This window comes from Bos javanicus, chromosome 23, assembly GCF_032452875.1.
Source record: "Bos javanicus breed banteng chromosome 23, ARS-OSU_banteng_1.0, whole genome shotgun sequence".
NCBI classification, from domain to species: Eukaryota; Metazoa; Chordata; class Mammalia; order Artiodactyla; family Bovidae; genus Bos; species Bos javanicus.
Genome location: NC_083890.1, coordinates 32,112,424 through 32,133,757, shown reverse-complemented (window position 1 = coordinate 32,133,757; position 21,334 = coordinate 32,112,424). Strand labels below are relative to the sequence as shown.

General features: G+C 41.4%; 3 protein-coding genes across 4 annotated transcripts; all 3 read left to right on the top strand.

Moving 5' to 3' along the window:
* Positions 1 to 1,821: 1,821 nt before the first annotated feature.
* On the top strand, positions 1,822 to 3,028 carry H1-4 (H1.4 linker histone, cluster member). The gene has a single exon (XM_061399318.1). The coding sequence runs from the start codon at positions 1,895 to 1,897 to the stop codon at positions 2,552 to 2,554; it is 660 nt and encodes a 219-aa protein (XP_061255302.1). The 5' UTR covers positions 1,822 to 1,894; the 3' UTR covers positions 2,555 to 3,028.
* A 220-nt stretch (positions 3,029 to 3,248) lies between these two features.
* Positions 3,249 to 10,653, top strand: LOC133237011 (histone H2B type 1-M). 2 transcript variants are annotated; one of them, XM_061399351.1, is made up of 2 exons: positions 3,249 to 3,998; positions 10,507 to 10,653. In XM_061399351.1, exon 1 carries the CDS (start codon positions 3,609 to 3,611, stop codon positions 3,987 to 3,989), a length of 381 nt encoding a protein of 126 aa, XP_061255335.1. In that variant the 5' UTR covers positions 3,249 to 3,608; the 3' UTR covers positions 3,990 to 3,998; positions 10,507 to 10,653. The 2 variants fall into 2 exon arrangements, with proteins under 2 accessions (XP_061255335.1, XP_061255334.1); XM_061399350.1 differs by lacking the exon at positions 10,507 to 10,653 and adding an exon at positions 4,305 to 7,210 and having other exon boundaries at positions 3,250 to 3,998.
* Positions 10,654 to 18,713: 8,060 nt separating this feature from the next.
* LOC133237021 (histone H2B type 1-C/E/F/G/I) lies at positions 18,714 to 19,192 on the top strand. Its single transcript, XM_061399363.1, has one exon. It carries the CDS (start codon positions 18,754 to 18,756, stop codon positions 19,132 to 19,134), a length of 381 nt encoding a protein of 126 aa, XP_061255347.1. The 5' UTR covers positions 18,714 to 18,753; the 3' UTR covers positions 19,135 to 19,192.
* The last annotated feature ends 2,142 nt before the right edge of the window (positions 19,193 to 21,334 follow it).

The following is a 21,334-nucleotide window of genomic DNA, read 5'->3' as shown; positions in this document are numbered from 1 at the left end:
GCATGCACAAATTACATTGAAAATTTTTATATGGTAAGTCATTCAAAATATTGATAATTTATATGACTTTTATATCAGATTCAGCATTAAAAAATTAAACTAGACTGTTTTGAGATATTTCATTAATGTATCAATTATCTGTATCCTCTTATTACAGTGGTAGAATCTGTTGTGTGTGGAGGAAATTGGGGGCAATGGAACTAAAAATTAATTTGATGTCTAATGCTATGTTGCAACCAGCCACACCCACAGAATTGTATCATATCACCTTATAACACTGGACAAAATTTCACGTCTTTCAAGTACATGACCCGCAGATTTTGAAGACAATTCCATACAGACCAGTTTCCAGGAATAATTCCTTTAGTTGAGTTTTTCATTGCCAACATGTACTGCTTTAGCGATTGCCAATGTGTACTACCTAAACAAAACCACTTTTTTGAAGACCTTGCAAGAATGTCTCCAGGGGACAAAGACTTAACTTGGATGATTCCTCAAAGCTCTGTGTCTGAGCTGGAAATCTGAACTTGTCATTCAATTCTGCTTGCATGGTAAGTCGCTTCAGTCATGTCCAACTCTCTGCAACCCTATGGACTGTAGCCTGCCAGGCTTATTTGTCCATGGGATTCTTCAGGCAAGGATACTAGAATGGGTTGCATGCCCTCCTCCAAGACCATTCAATCCTACATGTAACTTCTTTTCTTTTTCATGGAGTGCTGGGAAGCAGAAAGGCCTTAATCTTCATGACTGAAGCCATTTTTGCTGTGTGGACTAGTCACTCATCAGCTACACAGTGATAACAGGTCTGAGTTTCTCTAGTAATGGGAACAGATATGTTACAATCTATACTTTCCATTTAGTTCCCCTTATGATCAATGCCTGAATTTCAATCCTAAGAGTATATTACTATTTGATTCTGAAGCACATGCCAAAAGAATCCAGCAGGACTGCAGACATATCGTCCAAGTGCACTGCCACTTCCAGTGACTTTATGGACAACATCTGTGTGTTATTTGAAAATTAATCCTTTTCCATCTGTGTACCCTGACTATGTTTTGGATTCCCTTTCCTTCACAAATATCCTGAATTCAAGGTATCTAAAGTCCTGGAGCAGTTGTCCGGAGGAAGAGAAGCAACAGCCCCGCCCCCAACCCTTGGGAGCAGAAAGGAAGAGAATTATCCTAAGGAATTATTTAAAAATCCAGACGCGGCAGACACAAATAAAACCATGGCTGCATAGGTTGATGTCCCAGGGGTCCAAAATTTAACGTCACTTGTGCAATAATTTGTTTAGCATTAAACTAAACCAGTTTGATGAACTCAAATGCCCTCGGCTCAATAGGCAGGACTCTCCGAGGAGCCTGTGTTACTTCCCTCACTTAAGCGCAGATTTATAATAAAAATCTTAATGCCAGTGACATGGTTTTTGGACACATAAGAACCTAAGCACTTGGAGAATCATATTTGAGAGGTCAGAAAACTCCACAGTTAAAGATCAGTGTATAATTTACTAAGAAAATAGAAAGTTTTGTTTCTCTGAGTCGAAATTTGACGAGCACGGCGGGAAATATTGCAGGTTTTTGGCATAAGGTTTTGTGCTTTCCTCATAATTTGAGACCTGCGTAAAGCCTGAGGCTTCGGGGATCACTTTCTGAGAAAAATCGGGCAATTCGATGCAGAGAATTTTGATATTTTTGGCATTTTTTGAGGTGTAACAAACACAACTCGGGATCCGAGAGGACACTCTGCGGCTGCCAGCGAGGCGGGCTGGACAGCGCACCAATCACGGCGCAGCTCCGCCCTATATAAACGGGCGGGCGCAGCGGCGCGGCCCGAGTCCCGGCCAGTACCTCTGCTTCCGGCTCGAATTGCTCTACCTACGCCCGCCTTCAACATGTCCGAGACTGCGCCCGCCGCGCCCGCTGCACCGGCCCCCGCCGAGAAGACGCCTGTGAAAAAGAAGGCCCGTAAGGCCGCAGGTGCTGCGAAGCGCAAGGCGTCTGGTCCCCCGGTGTCCGAGCTCATCACCAAGGCTGTCGCCGCCTCCAAGGAGCGCAGCGGCGTGTCTTTAGCCGCGCTCAAGAAGGCACTTGCGGCTGCCGGCTATGATGTGGAGAAGAATAACAGCCGCATCAAGCTGGGTCTCAAGAGCTTGGTGAGCAAGGGCACCCTAGTGCAGACGAAGGGCACTGGGGCTTCCGGCTCTTTCAAGCTCAACAAGAAGGCGGCCACTGGGGAAGCCAAGCCCAAAGCCAAGAAGGCGGGTGCGGCCAAGCCCAAGAAGCCCGCAGGAGCAGCTAAGAAGCCGAAGAAGGCTACTGGGGCGGCAACCCCCAAGAAGAGCGCCAAGAAGACCCCAAAGAAGGCGAAGAAGCCTGCTGCGGCTGCAGGAGCCAAAAAAGCAAAGAGTCCGAAAAAAGCGAAAGCAGCCAAGCCGAAGAAGGCGCCCAAGAGTCCAGCGAAGGCCAAAGCGGTGAAACCCAAGGCGGCTAAACCAAAGACCGCCAAACCCAAGGCAGCCAAGCCAAAGAAGGCGGCGGCCAAGAAGAAATAGGAAGTTCCTTTGGCCTCCGGCTTCGAAGCTCGACACAACCCAAAGGCTCTTTTCAGAGCCACCCAAAGATCTCGGGAAAAGAGCTGTTGCACACTTAGGGGGGCGTGGTCGGGCGGAAGAGGCAGCAAGTGGAGGGCGGGCCCGGCTGGGGTGGGAGGTGGGTCTTAACAGTTTCCGTAAAACATGAGGGTAGTACCAGCGAACCGTGGAGTTAAACGGGTAAATAAGCTTGCGCCTAACTTGGTTTACCCTGTGCAAGGCTCACAGAACAGTGGGCTGGTTTGACGTAAACTCCCAACTGCCTCAAATGGCACGATCAAGTCCAGTATAAGTTTGAGAGAAGTAATTCTGCAGATAGACGCTACGTTCTGTAGGGTTTTGTAAACCCCAAATGTGAAATTTAGATGGGTTAGTCATTGAATGGGTTACTTGCATTTTCTTCCACGAGGATATATTGGGACATCAGTATCTTAACCACCATGGATTTTCTAATAATCAGGGCTAATGGTAGGAGACGAAGATAAGGAATGGTGAACTTTATAACAGGGTGACCCAGCCCACAAGCTGGAGTGTCGGCTACAATTATAGTTAGCTGTCCATTGGTTACCTGCCCCGAGGCGCAGGATAATGCTCTTATCGAGCTTGCTCACCAGCCACTATGTACGGGGCCCGAGCCCATTCTCAGCGTTACACAAGGGAACAGAGAAGTTGCCTTTAGTTACAAACCCAAAACTGGCATGTTCTCAACTACTTGGATCTGGTAGCTGTGAATTACACAATGCAGTTTCCTGAACAGGGTATTTATACTAGCTATGGGTAGCCTAGAGTAGTCCCTGTGATTGGGTCAAAGCAAAGTAACAAAGCAGCCAATGAAAAGGTAGACCTGTTAGAATAATTTACATTCGTGTTTATGACGCCACAATAAAATTAATCCAATCCTGAGCGAAGTCTTACGAACCTCATTTGAATACCGCGTCTATAAATAAATGTGGCCTCACTGGAAGCAACTATTTTCTCAGCTGTCAGTGTAACTGTTGCAGTTTTTATCGGTAAGATGCCTGAACCCACTAAGTCAGCTCCAGCCCCAAAGAAAGGCTCGAAGAAGGCGGTGACCAAGGCGCAGAAGAAAGATGGCAAGAAGCGCAAGCGCAGCCGCAAGGAGAGCTACTCCGTGTACGTGTACAAGGTGCTGAAGCAGGTCCACCCGGACACCGGCATCTCGTCCAAGGCCATGGGCATCATGAATTCATTTGTCAACGACATCTTCGAGCGCATCGCGGGGGAGGCGTCGCGTCTGGCGCATTACAACAAGCGCTCGACCATCACATCCAGGGAGATCCAGACGGCCGTGCGCCTGCTGTTGCCCGGGGAGTTGGCCAAACACGCCGTGTCCGAGGGCACCAAGGCTGTCACCAAGTACACCAGCTCCAAGTAAACTTGCCAAGTAAGCGTCCTTACACCTAACCCCAAAGGCTCTTTTAAGAGCCACGCATGTTTTCAGCAAATGAGTTGTAATCCTTTCATTACAAAGGCTATATTCCGATTTCTACCAAATTTAAATTTTCACTAGCATTCTTTAAGGTTGTATTGCATCTGCGTAAGAATTACTATGGGCAAGCTAGACAATACGTTCCATTCATTGCATGCCCACTACAAGCAAGTAGTTACATAGAACCATGATACTACGAAACCATTTATCAATTTGCCCTGAAAATGCCGTTTAAGGTACAGCTTTCTTTTCCGTACGTAGGTCTTCAAGTTGATCCTGACGGTGATCCGGAATTTGGCGATGAACCCTTACCCAGAATGTAAAAGAGCATGCTCTAATCAACTTCATTCTACTCAGAGCTTTTCCACCCATTTTTATTTTCCTTTTTTTTTTTTTTTCATTTTTTAAACCACATATACATGTATTTCGGGGAGGGGGACAATGCTGAAGACAATGAATTTTCGCAAAAATGTTACAAAGGTTTTTTCTGGTTTCCTTGCTTTGTAATTGGTGCAGTTTCTGTGGTGAGGAGGAGCCTAGGCTCTATCCTGAAGGCACCGAGGAAAAGAAAAAGGAAGCCTTCAAATCCTGTCAGCTGCTATAATTTCTTTCCCAGAAAGTCCTATTTAATTTGTAGTCCTCTGGGGGCAGCATTCAGCTTTAAAGTATTCTGGGTCTCAGATGTCCGGTTATCATTCTCCCCATCGGTAAAGGAGTCTGTCTACTTGGCTCAGGCCCCCTTTTGAGCACTCCTTCTGCTTTCCCGGATGTCCCCAAGCATCAAGGGCGGAGAGGAAGTAGAAAGGAAAGGAAAACCCTTCCTGGTAGAATGTGTACTAGGTAGGATAGAAATAAGCGCTTTCCCTTCTGGGAAATAACATTTTGCCAAGAAGATAAATCGGAAGAGGCTGGGACGCGGAGGCGGGTGGGAGGGGGGGCGGGGAGGGAGGGGGGGCGGGACTAGGAGGGAGTGGTCAGGAGGAAAGGAATCAGTAGAGGTAACCAAGAAAATTGCCAGGTAGATGAGCCTGGGCTGAGGATGAAGCAATGAAGAGCCAGTATAAAAGTAAGGAACACTCAGTCCGAGGGGCTTGGCCCATGTGAAACCCCAAGCACCTCTGCTGATTTTTACCCAAACCTGAGCTTTGTTTTTTAGGGTGTTATGTGAAGCCTAGCCATGGTGGGGAGGCATGATAAGAACTTTCCCAGTGAAGCTGAGACACCAGACCAAAAAGAACTAGAAATAAATACACACATTCATTCACAGTAGATAATGGAGGGCAAAGAATCTGTCCTGAAACTTGGTGCTGAGCAAGTAAACTCCACTGCTGAGAATTTGGAATACAAGCCAGGCTTCACACTTTTTTGTTTCAGCGTGAACAGAATAAAATAGGGATTCAAAACACCTAGGCTGATAATTTAATTTAGAAATATCCCAAACTGTTTTGGTGCCCCTTGGGCACCCGGTAAAAGCAAATACAAATCCTCTCTGAAACGGTAAGCTTCATTTTAGGCCTTAATAAATCCCACAAATATATAGCCAAGAAAATGAAAGAGCAGCTTCACAACCAAAATTAGCAAAAGACACCATGACCAAGAACAGACAATGGAAACCAAAGCACACATTAACAGATACAGACTTCAAGTGACTAATATATTTCCAAACGAAACCTGAAATATGTGAAGGATTAAGAGCATACAAAAAATGATCACATAGTTTTGAAGCAAATAAATATTTCTAGAACTTCTATTTGTTTTCTATACAGAGAGAATAAAATTAAAAGCTTACTGGATGAGCTTAATAGTAAATTGGACCCAGTTAAAGACTTTTCATGAATAGCAAACCAGATCTCAAGGAATTATCCAAAATGCAGAAAGAGGGATGTAAAAATGAGCTTAAGAGATCTGGAATTGGTAATAAAATTGTCTGGCATGCATCTAACTATAGTGGCAGGACAAACAGAAAATGATGCAGATGTGAGATTTAAATGATCAGGGCCCATAATTGTTTAGAATTGATGGATTACTCATAAAATGTAGTGAAATGATATAACAAAAAAGGGTTACTGTGTGACACAGAACTAAACTCTATACATTCTTACAAATTTAATGCTGATTTTCTGGGTGGACATATGGCATCAGATCAAAAAGCACTGTTTGAAATTCTAATGGTGGGGTGGAAGGGAGTGATTGATTATTCACAAGCATTTTGTGTCTTGCTAGTTACTAACTTCTGTTAATGTTAATATCTGATGGATTATCTTGACTTTCATATAATACTATCATTAGCACAGAAAAAATGTTTGATATCCTTTCCAATAACAATTTGTCTTTTATAAAATTACTGTTAGCTAAAATCACAAACTATCCCATATTAGACATGCTAGCTGATGTCACCATTTCTTCCTCCTTTTCATGGAACTAGCTTTGGTAGTTTGTGATTTCTAATATTACATATGTGTGTGAGTAGTCTTTATTGTATTGATATAATTTCCTTTTAATTCTATTATGAGTTATTAGGAGTGATTTATGGATTTTTGGCATCTGATGAAATAATGTGCTTTTTCTCCTTAAGCCTGTTGCAACAAAGTACACATAGATATTCTAATGTTAATCCATATTTCTAGTTCTAGGCCAAATCTTATTTGGTCATTTCTTTTCTTTTTTTTCTTTTGGCTGTGCTGGGTTTTCTTGCTGCTCAAAGGCTTTCTCTAGTTGCCGCAAGCGGAGACCATTCTTCATTGTGGCAGGTTGGCTTCTCATCTCAGTGGCTTCTGTTGTTGCAGAGTATAGGGTCTAGGCTCACGGGCTTCAGTAGTTGCGGCACATGGGCTTAGTTGCATCTCGGCATGTGGGATCTTCCTGGACCAAGGATGCAGCCCGCCTTTCCCACAGTGGCAAGCAGACTCTTAACCACTGGACCACCAGGGAAGTCCCTTATTGGTCATGCTGTATCTTTATCTTAAATGATGCCTGGACAAATTTTAATATTTTACATGGATATTTAAAATCCTCTACTATTCATACATAAAATCATTCTATGATTTTTCTCTTTTGGGTTTGCCTTCATCAGATTTCGTCCTTAAAGTTATGGTAGCTTCATAAACTTCATTGTGGGAGTTCTCTTTTATTACTTACTGCTGTATAATAAATTATCTCCAAACTGAGCAGCCTAAGTCAATGAATATTTATTATCTCATTCAATTTCTGAGATCAGGACTCCAGAAATGACTTTGTTGTTGTTCAGTCACTCAGTTGTGTCCGACTTTTTGCAACCCCATGGACTGCAACATGCCAGGCTTTCCTGTCCTTCACTTAAATGACTTAGTTGGGTAGTTATGACTCAGGGTCTCTGGGGAGTGTGAAGTCAAGAAGTAAGCAAACACTGCAGTCAACTGAAAGCTTGACTGTAGCTGGAGGATTCCCCAGACAAATGTCTGCTGGCTAGAACTCAGTTACTCCAGAGGATGGAAGAGACTGCTTCAAAGCACAGTAGCTATTATCCCATAGAAAAAGAAATCAGAGACAGAGAGAATGGCAGGAATGCCTCTGTGACCTAATTCTGACACACTGACACTTCTGCTACTTTCTATTCATTAGAAGCAAGTCACTTAAATCTGGCATTTATTCAGAAGGGGAATTAGGATCCATCTTTTGAGGTAAGGATATTAAAAGAATTTGTGTATTTTAAAACCACCACATGATTCTTTTTATGCTATAAATCTTGAATGTAAAAAGTATCTGTGCTTTAAAGATTACATAAAAATAAGCTCTAAAATCACCCAAACTTAATACCTTTCCACTTGGTAGATTTTTAGGAATTCCAGCAACATAGACTATAATAGACCACTTTCTACAAAGTCAATAAAACTCCCACATGATGTTCTGATAGTTCCTTTTTCTGAGGTTTTAAAGAACAAAATAGTAGCCTTTTATGTTAAATAAAACATTATCTCAGATAGTAGTCGATACCTTAAAAAAATATTGAATGAATTGAATTAATTCAGCTGAGAAATCCCCAACTACTACCAGTAAAGCAAATCTCTGATGCATGATTGTTTTGGAATGCATGATAGGTTTGATCTTTTTGAAACAAAAGAAATTAAAGAAAATAAATATAATACAAAATTATAATCCCAGGAAATACTTTGGCATTTGAAAAGAGAAGAAATAACACTTAAGAAAAAAATTAATGAAATTTAAAATTGATAAGAACTTTAAGAAGTTAAAAATTTATTTAAAATATAGGAGTGAAGACTGATGACTGATTGAAAGAAAATACAATGTTTAAAAAAATGTAAGGTAACAAATTAAGGGTTACCAGAAGCTTGGTAAAAGAAGAAACTAAAGAAGAATTAAGTTATGAAGGTTTATAAGGAGATTTTGATGTATGTCAAAATACCCTGGTAAATTGTACAAGTTATTTATTTATACATCAATTTATTTAAGAGATAGTCATTGAATGTCTCTAGGCTAGTCACTAGAGAAGGCGATGGCACCCCACTTCAGTACTCTTGCCTAGAAAATCCCATGGATGGAGGAGCCTGGTAGGCCGCAGTCCATGGGGTCGCTAGGAGTCAGACATGACTGAGCGACTTCGCTTTCACTTTTCACTTTCATGCATTGGAGAAGGAAATGGCAACCCACTCTAGTGTTCTTGCCTGGAGAATCCCAGGGACGGGGAGCCTGGTGGGCTGCCGTCTATGGGGTTGCACAGAGTCGGACACGACTGAAGCGACTTAGCAGCAGCAGCAGCAGCAGCAGCAGGCTAGTCACTGACATGGGTACCGGAGATACAAAGACAAATAAGGTTGTCCTTGACTTAAAGGAGTTCTCAGTTTTGTAAGACTGTCAAGAATGCTTACAGTTAACTGCTTTCATATCCCTTTATCTTTCACCAAAGCCTGAACAAGTGTTTATCACTCTTTGGAAATTTGCAGGCGAATAGACTTAGATTCACATGAGAACTACCAAACTCATTAAATTAAGGTTAAAAAAAAAAACTATCCCAATTTTTTAGTGATAAGTAATATTAATACCATGGTAATATAGTGGCAAAGCTAAGGGATGGTCCATCTGACACCAACTGCAGGGTTCAGAGTTCTCACCAAAACTACCCTCAGACGATGTAATTTATTAGAAGGACTCACAGAACTCACTGAAAGTTATTATACACAAGATTAGGGTTCATTATAGCAAAAGGACACAAAGCAAAATCAGCAAAGGAAGAGACACATGGATCAGAGTCTAAGGGTGTTCCAAACTGAGAGCTTCCAGTAGTACTCCTCCAGCGGAGTCACCAACTGTTAACAATACCTTCCTGCAATGATGTGTGAAACACAATATGTATTGCTAACTAGGGAAACTCAATCAAGCCTTGGTGTCCAGACTGGATCTTTACCCACTCCCTCTGGATCTAGTATAGATACAGCATGACCCAAAGAACCCAACAAAAATGATTCTATTAGACTACCCAGTGTAGCTCAAGGCCTCATGGTACACAAAGATATTCTTATCTTTTATCCAGCACAGACATAAGAAGCAATACATTCCAAAAGCCAACAGATCACGTTTTAGCAAAGGGAAAAGGCCATATCTCTTCAAATAAGGCTAATTCTGCACACAGTCACAAGAAAAACTATATTTTTACAATTTTGAATTGATAACTCAGTTGGTAAAGACCACCTGCCATGCAGGAGACCCCAGTTCAATTCCTGGGTCAGGAAGATCCCCTGGAGAAGGGATAGGCTACCCACTCCTAAAAACTTGGGCTTCCTTTGTGGCTCAGTTGGTAAAGAATCCACCCACAATTCGGGAGACCTGGGTTCGATCCCTAAGTTGGGAAGAAGCCAAAGGCTACCAACTGCAGTATTCTGGCCTAGAGAATGGGGTCTCAAAGAGTTGGACACAACTGAGCAACTTTCACTTCACTTCATCTATCACTGACTATAACTCGAGTTCTACAACTATTTGCTTCTTATGTCTGTTCTGTCATATACTTTTGCATGTTTAAATCAACTATGAATCCAGAAATTGTCTCATGGAAGACTATTTTTTGTACTTTATTCAGATGAGCAACTTCAGCAGTCTTCCCCTTGACTTATACCAACTGCTCTCCAAACACTTCCAGCAAGAATAATAGAGTGGGTTGCCATTTCCTGCTCCAGAGGATCTTCCCAACCCAGGGATCGAACACGTATCTCCTGCTTCTCCTGCACTGACAGGCAGATTCTTTACTGCAGAGCCACCCGGGAAGCCCTATGTTTTGAGTCATTATCTATTAATGCTAATAATGACTATTATCTATTAATGCTAATAAAGTGTAGGTAACATTGGAGTAGAGATTCCTCATAGCACATTATAGAAGTATATGTAAACAGAACCCTCTTTTTTGTATAGCAAATATTAATGCTGACGGTAAAATGGCACCTAACATATAAACCATTTTTGTTTCTTCAATCAGGGGTGAGATAAGAGTACAGAGAAGAAATGAATGCAAACAGTTAACAGAAAATGAAAATCTGGCCATAGAAGTTATGAAGTATGATGTCTGATCTGCCTGAAGTAATTGATTATTGTGTATATCCCATTAAAATCCTACCCATCCTGATTTATTGCACATTGATTTACCTACAAAGGAGAAGGAGATCATTACCTAGGTGCAAGAGCCTAAACAAGGTGTTTTAGCTTTGTCATTTTATTTAAATCATGAAGATAGAATTTATTTCTATCATAGGCCTAATTACTGGAAATTTATTATTTACCATCTACTCACTTAGGTGGGGGAAGTCTAAAGGAGAGAATGGCAAAACATCTGTGAGATTCCACATTTAATAAAATCTGTGGATAACTGGAATTCACCTTTTGTTAATTCAAATCCTTCTCCTTAGATAACCCTTTTCTATACAAACAATTTTTTCATTTTTCTACCATTAAGTTTTGAGTGGGTAAGGCGTAAGAACTGTTTTGGCTTTGGCAACAATCTCGAAGGTAAACAACTTAGTTTATCTAAGCTGACAAATGGTAAGTCACCTTCAACACCTCAATTAACGGGAAGACATTACTTTGAAGCACTCTGAGTTAAGTGTGCGCTACTTGAAGGGCTTTGAAAAGCAGATTGCTAGGCCCCACCTCAGTTTCACTAGATTGACTAGATCTGGAGTAGGGGCCAATAATTTGCATTTCTAAATTATCAAAGTGATGCTAATGCATCCGGGGATCACACTTGGGAGAAAAAAAAAAAAAGTGAAACCCCCCTTCAGTTGTGTCGGACTCTTTGCAACCCAACGGCAGCCATCCCGTTTCTCCTGGGATCCCAACCCAGGGATCTAACCCGGGTCTACCTGCATTGCAGGTGAATTCTTTACCACTGCGCCACCTGGGATGATACTACCAGTCACACAAAACTGGAAAATTGCCTTGAGTTTCAACTGAGTGTCAAGTCCTAAAAATTAGCACCTCCTTCTGGTGTGGCCATACAAAATAGCATGGGCCTTCCATGCCCCACCTCTGTCTGTCCCGCCTCCCATAGCCACGGCCCGCCGCACAGTCTCCCTCACTGGGTCTTCCCAACCCACTTGATGCTCCGCTGTTTTTCCTGGAGCCCCACGTTACGTGTACATCACCTTCGGCTCCCCTACGAAGTCGCCAGTAAGTTGTAGGCTTCCGGCCACCACTCTGGTTTCTCATGACCAACCCCTACTGCTGCGCAAGTGCAGCCTACCCCCAGCCTCTCTTGGATCTGCCAGTGGAAATGAGAGACCCTAACCGTTTAAGGGGGCATTCACTTATTGATGGGCTTTCTAGTGGCTCAGACGGTAATGCGTCTGTCTGCAATGCAGGAGACCCGGGTTCGACCCCTGGGTTGGGAAGAATTCCTGGAGAAGGAAATGGCAGCCCACTCCAATATTCTTGCCTGGAAAATACCATGGACCGCGGAGCCGGGTAGGCTACCATCCATGGGGTCGCAGAGAGTCAAACAGGACTGAGCGACTTCACTTTCACTTATTGAAGCGGAGAACGGAGTTGTTTGAAGACCGAGAAACAAGACATCACCCTCTGTTAATTTTTTTTTTCCTCCTCTCAAAACCTGTTCTGAAAAGGCACTTTCCGTCATAACTAGTCCCCAAGACACTTTCCTTGCACCACCCGTTTATTCGCTCTCATATTTGTAGGACACTTTGAGGATTAAGTGGGTGTATGTGTATGTATGTGTGGATTATTATTATTTCCTACTTGAATATGTGTTTTAAGTTTCATCTTCAGATGCATGAAGGGCCTACATCCATTAAGCTAGAGTAGACACGGAGCGTACAGCCCACAGTATTTTTGGACGCTCACGAATGTATTTTAATTTCATCTAAAATCAGAATTAAAAATGAAGTTTTAGGTCGACGAAAATGTTCTAATATACCATATAACTAGAACGATGAAACCGTTCTACTAAATGTTCTAATACTTTATGTAATTTTAATAATGTTACTGTTTTTGTTGGTTTTATGGAGGAGAGGGCCCAGGAAGGTAAAAGACAGTGGGGCCCGCAAAACAGTGCAACCTTGGGTGCAGGTAACACACAACCATCTCCAATTACTTCTATTTACTTTTTTTTTTATTGCTTTTTTTTTTTTTTTTTGGTGTACACATTTCCTAGTGCTTTCCAGATGTTAACACCTTTAATCTTCCTAACACACCTGTGAACTATTATTATCGCTATTTTAGCCATATGTATTGATTGCCAGCAGAAATATCAATAACCTCAGAAATGCAGATGACACCACACTTATGGCACAAAGCTAAGAAGAACTAAAGAGCCTCTTGATGAAAGTGAAAGAGGAGAGTGAAAAAATTGGCTTAAAGCTCAACATTCAGAAAACTAAGATCATGGCATCTGGTCCCATCACTTCATGGCATATAGATGGGGAAATAGTGGAAACAGTGACAGACTTTATTTGGGCGGGCTCCAAAATCACTGCAGATGGTGACTGCAGTCATGAAATTAAAAGACACTTGCTCCTTGGAAGAAAAGCTATGACCAACCTAGACAGCATATTAAAAAGCGGAGACATTACTTTGCCAACAAAGGTCCATCTGTCTAGTCAAAGCTTTGGTTTTTCCAGGAGTTGTGTATGGATGTGAGAGTTGGACTATAAAGAAAGCTGAGGGCCTAAGAATTGATCTTTTGAACTGTGGTGTTGGAGAAGACACTTGAGAGTCCCTTGGACTGCAAGGAGATCCAGCCAGTCCATCCTAAAGGAGATCAGTCCTGAATATTCATTGGAAGGACTGATACTGAAGCTGAAACTCCAATAATTCAGCCACCTGATGTGTTTTATGTCCAGTTGTAATTGTTGCTTCTTGACTTGCATACAGATTTCTCAGGAAGCAGGTAAGATGGTCTGGCATTCCCATCTCTTTAAGAATTTTCTACAGTTTGATATGATCCACACAGTCAAAGGCTTTGGCATAGTTAATAAAGCAGAAGTAGATGTTTTTCTGGAACTCTCTTGGTTTTTTGATGATCCAGAGGATGTTAGCAATTTGATCTCTGGTTTCTCTTTCTTTTCTAAATCCAGCTTGAACATCTGGAAGTTCATGGTTCACATATTATTGAAGCCTGGCTTGGAGAATTTTGAGCATTATTTTACTAGTGTGTGAGATGAGTGCAATTCTGTTGTTTGAACATAGTTTGGCATTGCCTTTCTTTGGGATTAGAATTACTGACCTTTTCCATTCCTGTGGCCACTGCTGAATTTTCCAAATTTGCTGGCATATTGAGTGCAGCACTTTCATAGCATCATCTTTTAGGATTTGAAATAGCTCAACTGGAGTTCCATCACCTTCACTAGCTTTGATCATAGTGATGCTTTCTAAGGCCCACTTGACTTCGCATTCCAGGATGTCTGGCTCTAGGTGAATAATCACACCATCGTGGTTATCTGGGTCATGAAGATCTTTTTTTGCACAGTTCTGTGTATTCTTGCCACCTCTTCTGAATATCTTCTGCTTCTGTTAGGTCTATACCATTTTTGTCCTTTATTGTGCCCATCTTTACATGAAATGATCCCTTGGTATCTCTAATTTTCTTGAAGAGATCTCTAGTCTTTCCCATTCTATTGTTTTCCTCTATTTCTTTGCATTGATCACTGAGGAAGGAAGTCTAATGTATAGCTGTCTCTTAGTTTGAGTGAATCTTCTTTTTTATTTCAGGATTTCATAGTTTTATATATACAGATCTGGAATATTTTTTCTTGGATTTAGAATCATTAGAATGTATTCTACTGTTGTAAATAATGTCTGAATTTTCTATTTCAAATCCAGAAAAGCCATGAATTTTTATGTGGTACTCATATATTCAGTAACCCTCTTATGCTCAGAAAGATCTAATTGTTTATAGATTCTTGTTAATTTTCACAATGACATATTATTTTCAAACAATAAAGATAACGTCTTTTCTTGTTGAATACTTATCCTTCTTGTCTCTCGTACTTATGATATTAGCCAGGCCCTCAGTGTTACGTTGCATAAGAGTAGTACCAAAAAGCTTTTGTCTTTTTATAGTTTTGGAATCCTTCTAAAATTACACTATTAAATGTTGTGCTCACTGTACCTACTTCTTATAAAGTGAGTCGCTACTCCTTATCCTTCTAGTTTGTTAAAAATGTTGATAATGAAGGTGTGTGATATTCTAATAAATACTTTCCTAGTATCTATGCAAATGATAACAGCTTTTCTCTTAATTTCTTACAGTGGCAGATTTCGAATGTTAAAATTTTTTCCATTCTTATAATAAACCAAACATAATATACTATTGTTTTTTAAATAATGTTATCTCTTGGTTTCCATTTGCTTGCATTCTAAATAGAGCTTTAAAAAAAAAAGAAAAGGAATTTCATAAGTAAAATGAGACTATAACTTTTTCTCATCTCTTTCTCTCTTTCATTCTGTGTTCTTCCTGTCCAATTTAGGTAAGGGTAAACAATTTGCCAAAAAAAAAAAAAAAAAAACAAGATAGCTATTTTTCTATTGAAACATTTGCAAAATAGGGATTATCAATTACTTAAATTTCACTAGCCTGTAAAACCCAGCCAAGTGTGGTATCATTTAGACTGAAGAGTACAAGAAATTTGTTTTTTAACTGCCTATCCTATTTCCATAATCATAACTTGTTTATTCAGCCCATTACTTAAGTTTTTCTTGAAAATTGTTTTCTGTTAAGCTTAATATCTCTCTTTTGGTAGCAACTGTCCTTTTTTCTATTTGTATAATTTTTTCACATACACAATATTTTTTTCCTCATTAATTTTTATAGATGTTTATTGTTATAAGACTTTTCGGAAATGGCAACCCATTCAGTGTTCTTGCTTGGAGAACCCCAGGGACAGGGGAGCCTGGTAGGCTGCCGTCTTATGGGGTCCCACAGAGTCGGACATGACTGAAGAAGAGACTTAGCAGCAGCAGCAGCAGCATAAGACTTTTCAAAGAACAAGGTTGTTGTTTATGAATTATCTCTATTTAAAATAAATTTTTTTAATTTTAAGGTTGACATACTTAAAATAATATGTCAACTTGAAAATCCATGAGAACCTATAAACACACAAGGAAATCAAATAAGAACTCAGTAGGGTTGGTAAATATGTACACCACATAAAAATACATGGCCTTTCTATACATTAACAATGGCCTATCTGGAATTGAAACAGAGCATCATTCACAACAGTACAACACACTAAGAATTCTAAGACCAATTCTTTCGACATAATTTTGATTTACTTTCTTGTTCTTTTTCTAGCTTTTCATTGTTGTTGTTGAACACCTATTTTGTATATCTTTAGTGAATTTTGTTCCTTAAAGTATGCTTTTAATATTATGTATGTCCCTTTTAGTACACCTTTAGATACATCCAACGATTTTCATGTGTATTATTTCCATTTATATTTATCTCATAATATTGCATAGTTTCTGGGATAATATTCTAATTCATTGTATTTAGAAGTGTGCTTTTAGTTTCCAATCATACATCAAGTTTGTTTTATTTTTATTATCCTAAAAAAAATCTTTTCTATTGCTCTTTAATTAGATTATGATAAAAGAGTGTCATATATATGAAACTGATTCTTTTGTATCCATTGTGACATTTTCTGAAGCCAGTGTTGAATTTTTGAGATTATTAAATGTGTTCTTTAAAAGTTGGACATTCTCTATGTGTGAAATACGGGAATCACACAAAGATAGATCAAGTTTGTTGACTGTGTTGTCCAAATTTTCTATAAGCATACACATTTTTTTTTGTTTGCTAGCTATGAGAATTTATAAGCTTAATATAATGAAAAGTTGACAAACAGCTCTAAATTTGAAATTCTCCTGCTAATTCTGTCAGCTCTTACCTTAATCATGGGCATATGAGGTCCCGAATGTTTCATCTTATCAGTAGATTTTAATTCTATCTTTATGGAATATAGCTCTTTTGATTTCTAGAATTCCTATGTTTTTTTAATTTTAAAAATTAGGTTAATTTTTATTGTCCCTTGTTCCTTGATTGCATTATCAGATTTTGATTTCTTTAAACTTTCAGGAAATTGTTATGTTATAGTGTCTGATAATTTCAGTATCTGCAAATCATTGTCTGAGGGAAAGAGGGAATCTAAGGCTGTTGTTTCTTTGGAAGCCCGAACTCTACAGTGTCTCTTTTCCTCTTTGATTTGATACTATTTGTTATAATCTTATATTTGGACATCTCAAGTTCCTGGTAGAATGTTCCTAACATGATAGATGCTAAATAAATAATTGCTGATTAAATAAATCACAATCAACCTGTTCACATTGTATCTAGGAAAGTGGGTGGTGAAGAGGCTTCCCGCCTGAAGGTGGTTGTGTTTGCCTTAATAAGGCACTAGGAGGCGCTACGAACCTAGGTCACAAATTTAAAACTTTAGGGGTTGTCTGCGGGAAATAGACGGGGAAAGAGTGGAAACAGTGTCAGACTTTATTTTGAGGGGCTCCAAAATCACTGCTGATGATGACTGCAGCCATGAAATTAAAAGACGCTTACTCTTTGGAAGGAAAGTGATGACCAACCTAGATAGCATATTCAAAAGCAGAGACATTACTTTGCCAACAAAGGCTCGTCTAGTCAAGGCTATGGTTTTTCCTGTGGTCATGTATGAATGTGAGAGTTGGACTGTGAAGAAGGCTGAGCGCCGAAGAATTGATGCTTTTGAACTGTGGTGTTGGAGAAGACTCGTGAGAGTCCCTTGGACTGCAGGGAGATCCAACCAGTCCATTCTGAAGATCAGCCCTGGGATTTCTTTGGAGGGAATGATGCTGAAGCTGAAACTCCAGTCACCTCATGCGAAGAGCTGACTCATTGGAAAAGACTCTGATGCTGGGAGGGATTGGGGGGCAGGAGGAGAAGGGGACGACAGAGGATGAGATGGCTGGATGGCATCACTGACTCGATGGACATGAGTCTGAGTGAACTCCGGGGGTTGGTGATGGACAGGGAGGCCTGGCGTGCTGCGATTCACCGGGTCACAAAGAGTCAGACACGACTGAACGACTGAACTGACTAACTGCGGAGAAGGCAATGACACCCCACTCCAGTACTATTGCCTAGAGAATCCCATGGACGGAGGAGCCTGGTGGTGCCGTCCATGAGGTCGCTAAGAGTCGGACACGACTGAGCAACTTCACTTTCACTTTTCACTTTCATGCATTGGAGAAGGAAATGGCAACCCACTCCAGTGTTCTTGCCTGGAGAATCCCAGGGACGGGGGAGCGTGGTGGGCTGCTATCTATGGGATCGCACAGAGTCGGACACGACTGAAGCGACTTAGCAGCAGCAGCAGCAGCAGCGGAAGGTTAAGGAGCCTGGGGAATGTTAGGCAAAAAGGCAAATTCAGGGAACACACCTCTCTGCAGAAAAGATAGATGGTATTGGAAGAATTAGCTAAAAACTGGTTTCAGTCGAAGATGATGATGCTGGTAATAAAAACTTTAAAATACAGGCGTTAAACAATGGGTTCTTCCATTTCTGTGTGTGTGTGTGTGTGTGTGTGTGTGTGTGTGTGTGTGTGTTTAATCTTTTCACTGGTTGGACTGAAGAACTATTTCTGACCTTCCTTTGTGCCTAAACTAGATGTAATTTGATCCTTTCCAGTTCGAAAGATTGTAGCTATATGGGCTACGAAATTCCTTATCTCCCTTCAAGTGATGTACTTTTTCCCCTTACCCTTTATTTTCATGCTCTATTTCTGCATCTTGTGTACAATAGGAAACATGGTATTCAGAATTGTCTGGATGACCACAGTTCATTTCCTCTCCCTTGTCTAAAATCTAGATTCAGATGTAATGCTACTGCTTTCAAGGAGGTATAAACAGGCCTTGCAAATAGGAGACAGAACTGTGCCTCGAGCTTTGCTTCTTTGGTAATTTTAAAGCACTGGCGAGAGTGACTTCAAGTGTTTAAAACAAAGTAGTCTGAATTGTTATAAACGAAACAGAATTTATTATTAAAAGGTTAACTAGATTAAAAAATTGGCCTGATTGGGGGAAAACTGTCACAGGTATGAGAAAGTAGATCTGGAATCACTTATTTGCATGCAAGTGAACCAATCAGCAATTGTAAAAGTAGGCCTTCATTTGCATAAGTTTGCCTACAAATTCGGTGGCGCAGGCGCCATTTTAGTTTCTCTCAGAAGACACTGCAATCATAATGCCGGAACCAGCCAAGTCCGCACCGGCCCCTAAGAAGGGCTCCAAAAAGGCGGTGACCAAGGCTCAGAAGAAGGATGGCAAGAAGCGCAAGCGCAGCCGCAAGGAGAGCTACTCCGTGTACGTGTACAAGGTGCTGAAGCAGGTCCACCCGGACACCGGTATCTCGTCCAAAGCCATGGGAATCATGAATTCGTTCGTGAATGATATTTTCGAGCGCATCGCTGGCGAGGCATCGCGCCTGGCGCATTACAACAAGCGCTCGACCATCACATCCAGGGAGATCCAGACCGCCGTTCGCCTGCTGTTGCCCGGGGAGCTGGCCAAGCACGCCGTGTCTGAGGGCACCAAGGCTGTCACCAAGTACACCAGCTCCAAGTAGATATATTTATAGTAACTATAAAACCCAAAGGCTCTTTTCAGAGCCACCGCATGTTTTCACCATCAGAGCTGCGTACTGGTGTGAATACGAGGAGTTCAGTCAGTGTTTAGGTTAACATGTATTCATCAAAGCACTACTTTCTACCAACGGTTCCGCTTACAAAGGTCCCCAGCAGCCTAACTGAACGTCGGCTGAAATAATCTGCTAACCCCAATTCTTGGAGCTCCAGGTTATCTTAATAAAATTTGTACAGGGTGCTCCGTTGGCTACTATGGGCACTTTATGAATCTCTGATCTTGGTTATATCTAAACCGTCACCCTGCCGAATTCTAGAGGCAACATTTACGTTTGAAAATCCCGCTCTATAAAACCGGAACTTCGTAAGTATGACGTTGCGGGTCTCCACCCGGGTTCTTTTGTGTGGCTCCAGGGCTTCTCTCCTAGCTCAGTCGGTAAAGAATGTGCCTGCAATGCAGAAGCCATGGTGTTCGATTCCTGGGTCGGGAACATCCCCTGGAGAAGGCAACGGCAACCCACTCCAATATTCTTACCTGGAGAATCCCGTGGACAAAGGAACCTGGCGGGCTACAGTCTATGGGGTCGCAAGAGTCGAGCACGACTGAGTGACTTTTACTACTACTACTACTACTACTACTAATTCCTTTTACTCCCTCTCGCCTACCCCTGGCCCTTTGCCTAGGGCTTTCGAGCTCTGGCTAAGCATAGATTCTTTACATGTTTGGTGGCTGCAACTCTCCAGTAAGGGAACAGTAGTTATTTATTTTTTTGTTTGTTTGTTTGTTTTATCTTCCTCCTGGATTTTAGAGAGGCTCTCGTCATTAGATTTTTTTTTTTTTTTTTTAAGAATACAATCATCCCAGTCTTCTGACTCGTTTTACAAACTAGACTAGCAAAGTTCACGGAATTCTGTGTTCAGCCGACTCAGTCTTCACTCGTGCGGCCACATACTGTGAAACCTGTCTGAACAATCTCCAGTCCGTCAGGTTACTGCGATCTTCCGAGCCCATCCCCCTATCCTGCTTCCAGTCCTCCCCGCGCTCAGTTCAGAAAACGCAGCCATCTTGGTGACAAAGAAGAGGGGTCCTCAGGGCCGGCTCAGAACGCAAACAAGGAAAACTGTGGATGTAAAGATGCTTTTTAACGTTGTGAGCCGAACACCGAGGTTTGAAAGCCTACGGTTTATGCTCGAGAGAATAAATCCCGAAAGATAAAAGGCAGGGCTCTTCCTCATATTTCCGGAAACTGCAAATTAGAGGCGTCCTTTTGGAAGTTAGGAATGAAGGGTTGGGTTAAGGGCACCTCACCCACTCATGGAAATGCCAAATCCACCCAAGAACTGCTATTATTGTCCTTTAGAAACAATCCTAGGCGGCCTCCCTGGCCGGTCTATCAGAGCTCCCTTTTATTGTCTCAAAAAGTTAAAAAAATAAGCACAAGGATAAAAACCAGTTTATTTTCAGGTTGCCAAATTACAATTGCTCTTGCACTGATTCTGATAAACTTGCTTTGAGTTTGAGGTGATACTGAAACTCTTCTGTCCATAGTGAATTTGGTTTCTATTCCAGAGTCACCGTGGGGGGCTTTATGTTTCGTGTGTGTGTGTGTGTGTGTGTGTGTGTGTGTGTGTGTTTAATTTTACCGGCTCACAGCCTTTGGATGATCCCCCATCTCACTGAAATCAAAAAATCTATGCTATGGCCACAAGCCCTGCAGAGTCTGGCCCTCATCTCTCTCCAGCCCAAACCCAAAGGATTTCTTTTTTCTCTATTTTGTTTTGTGTTTCTTCATTGTTTTTTGGTTTTGTTCCCACCACCCTCCTTCCCTTACATCCTTTAAACTGTGGGCCTCTTTCTCCAGCCTCCAGGCCTCTGCAATTATTCTTTGCCTGAAATGTTCCTGATTCCACATCCATCCCCAGCATATACACAGTTTATTGACCAGCAACTCCAATTTCAGCCTAATGACTAGATTCTTGGGGAAGCTGGACTCCACTGTTTAAGGCTCTCAGAGCCACAAACAACTGGCCATATACCCACCTTCACCTCCCCACCTCAAATTAATCAATACTGAGGGACTTGGGTGGAATCAGAACCCCATTCCTGAGCCTAAGAGAGGGACTCTGCTTTCCCTGGAGCACAAGGCAGGGAGAAAATGGAGACCTTAAAAAAACCGAGGTTGA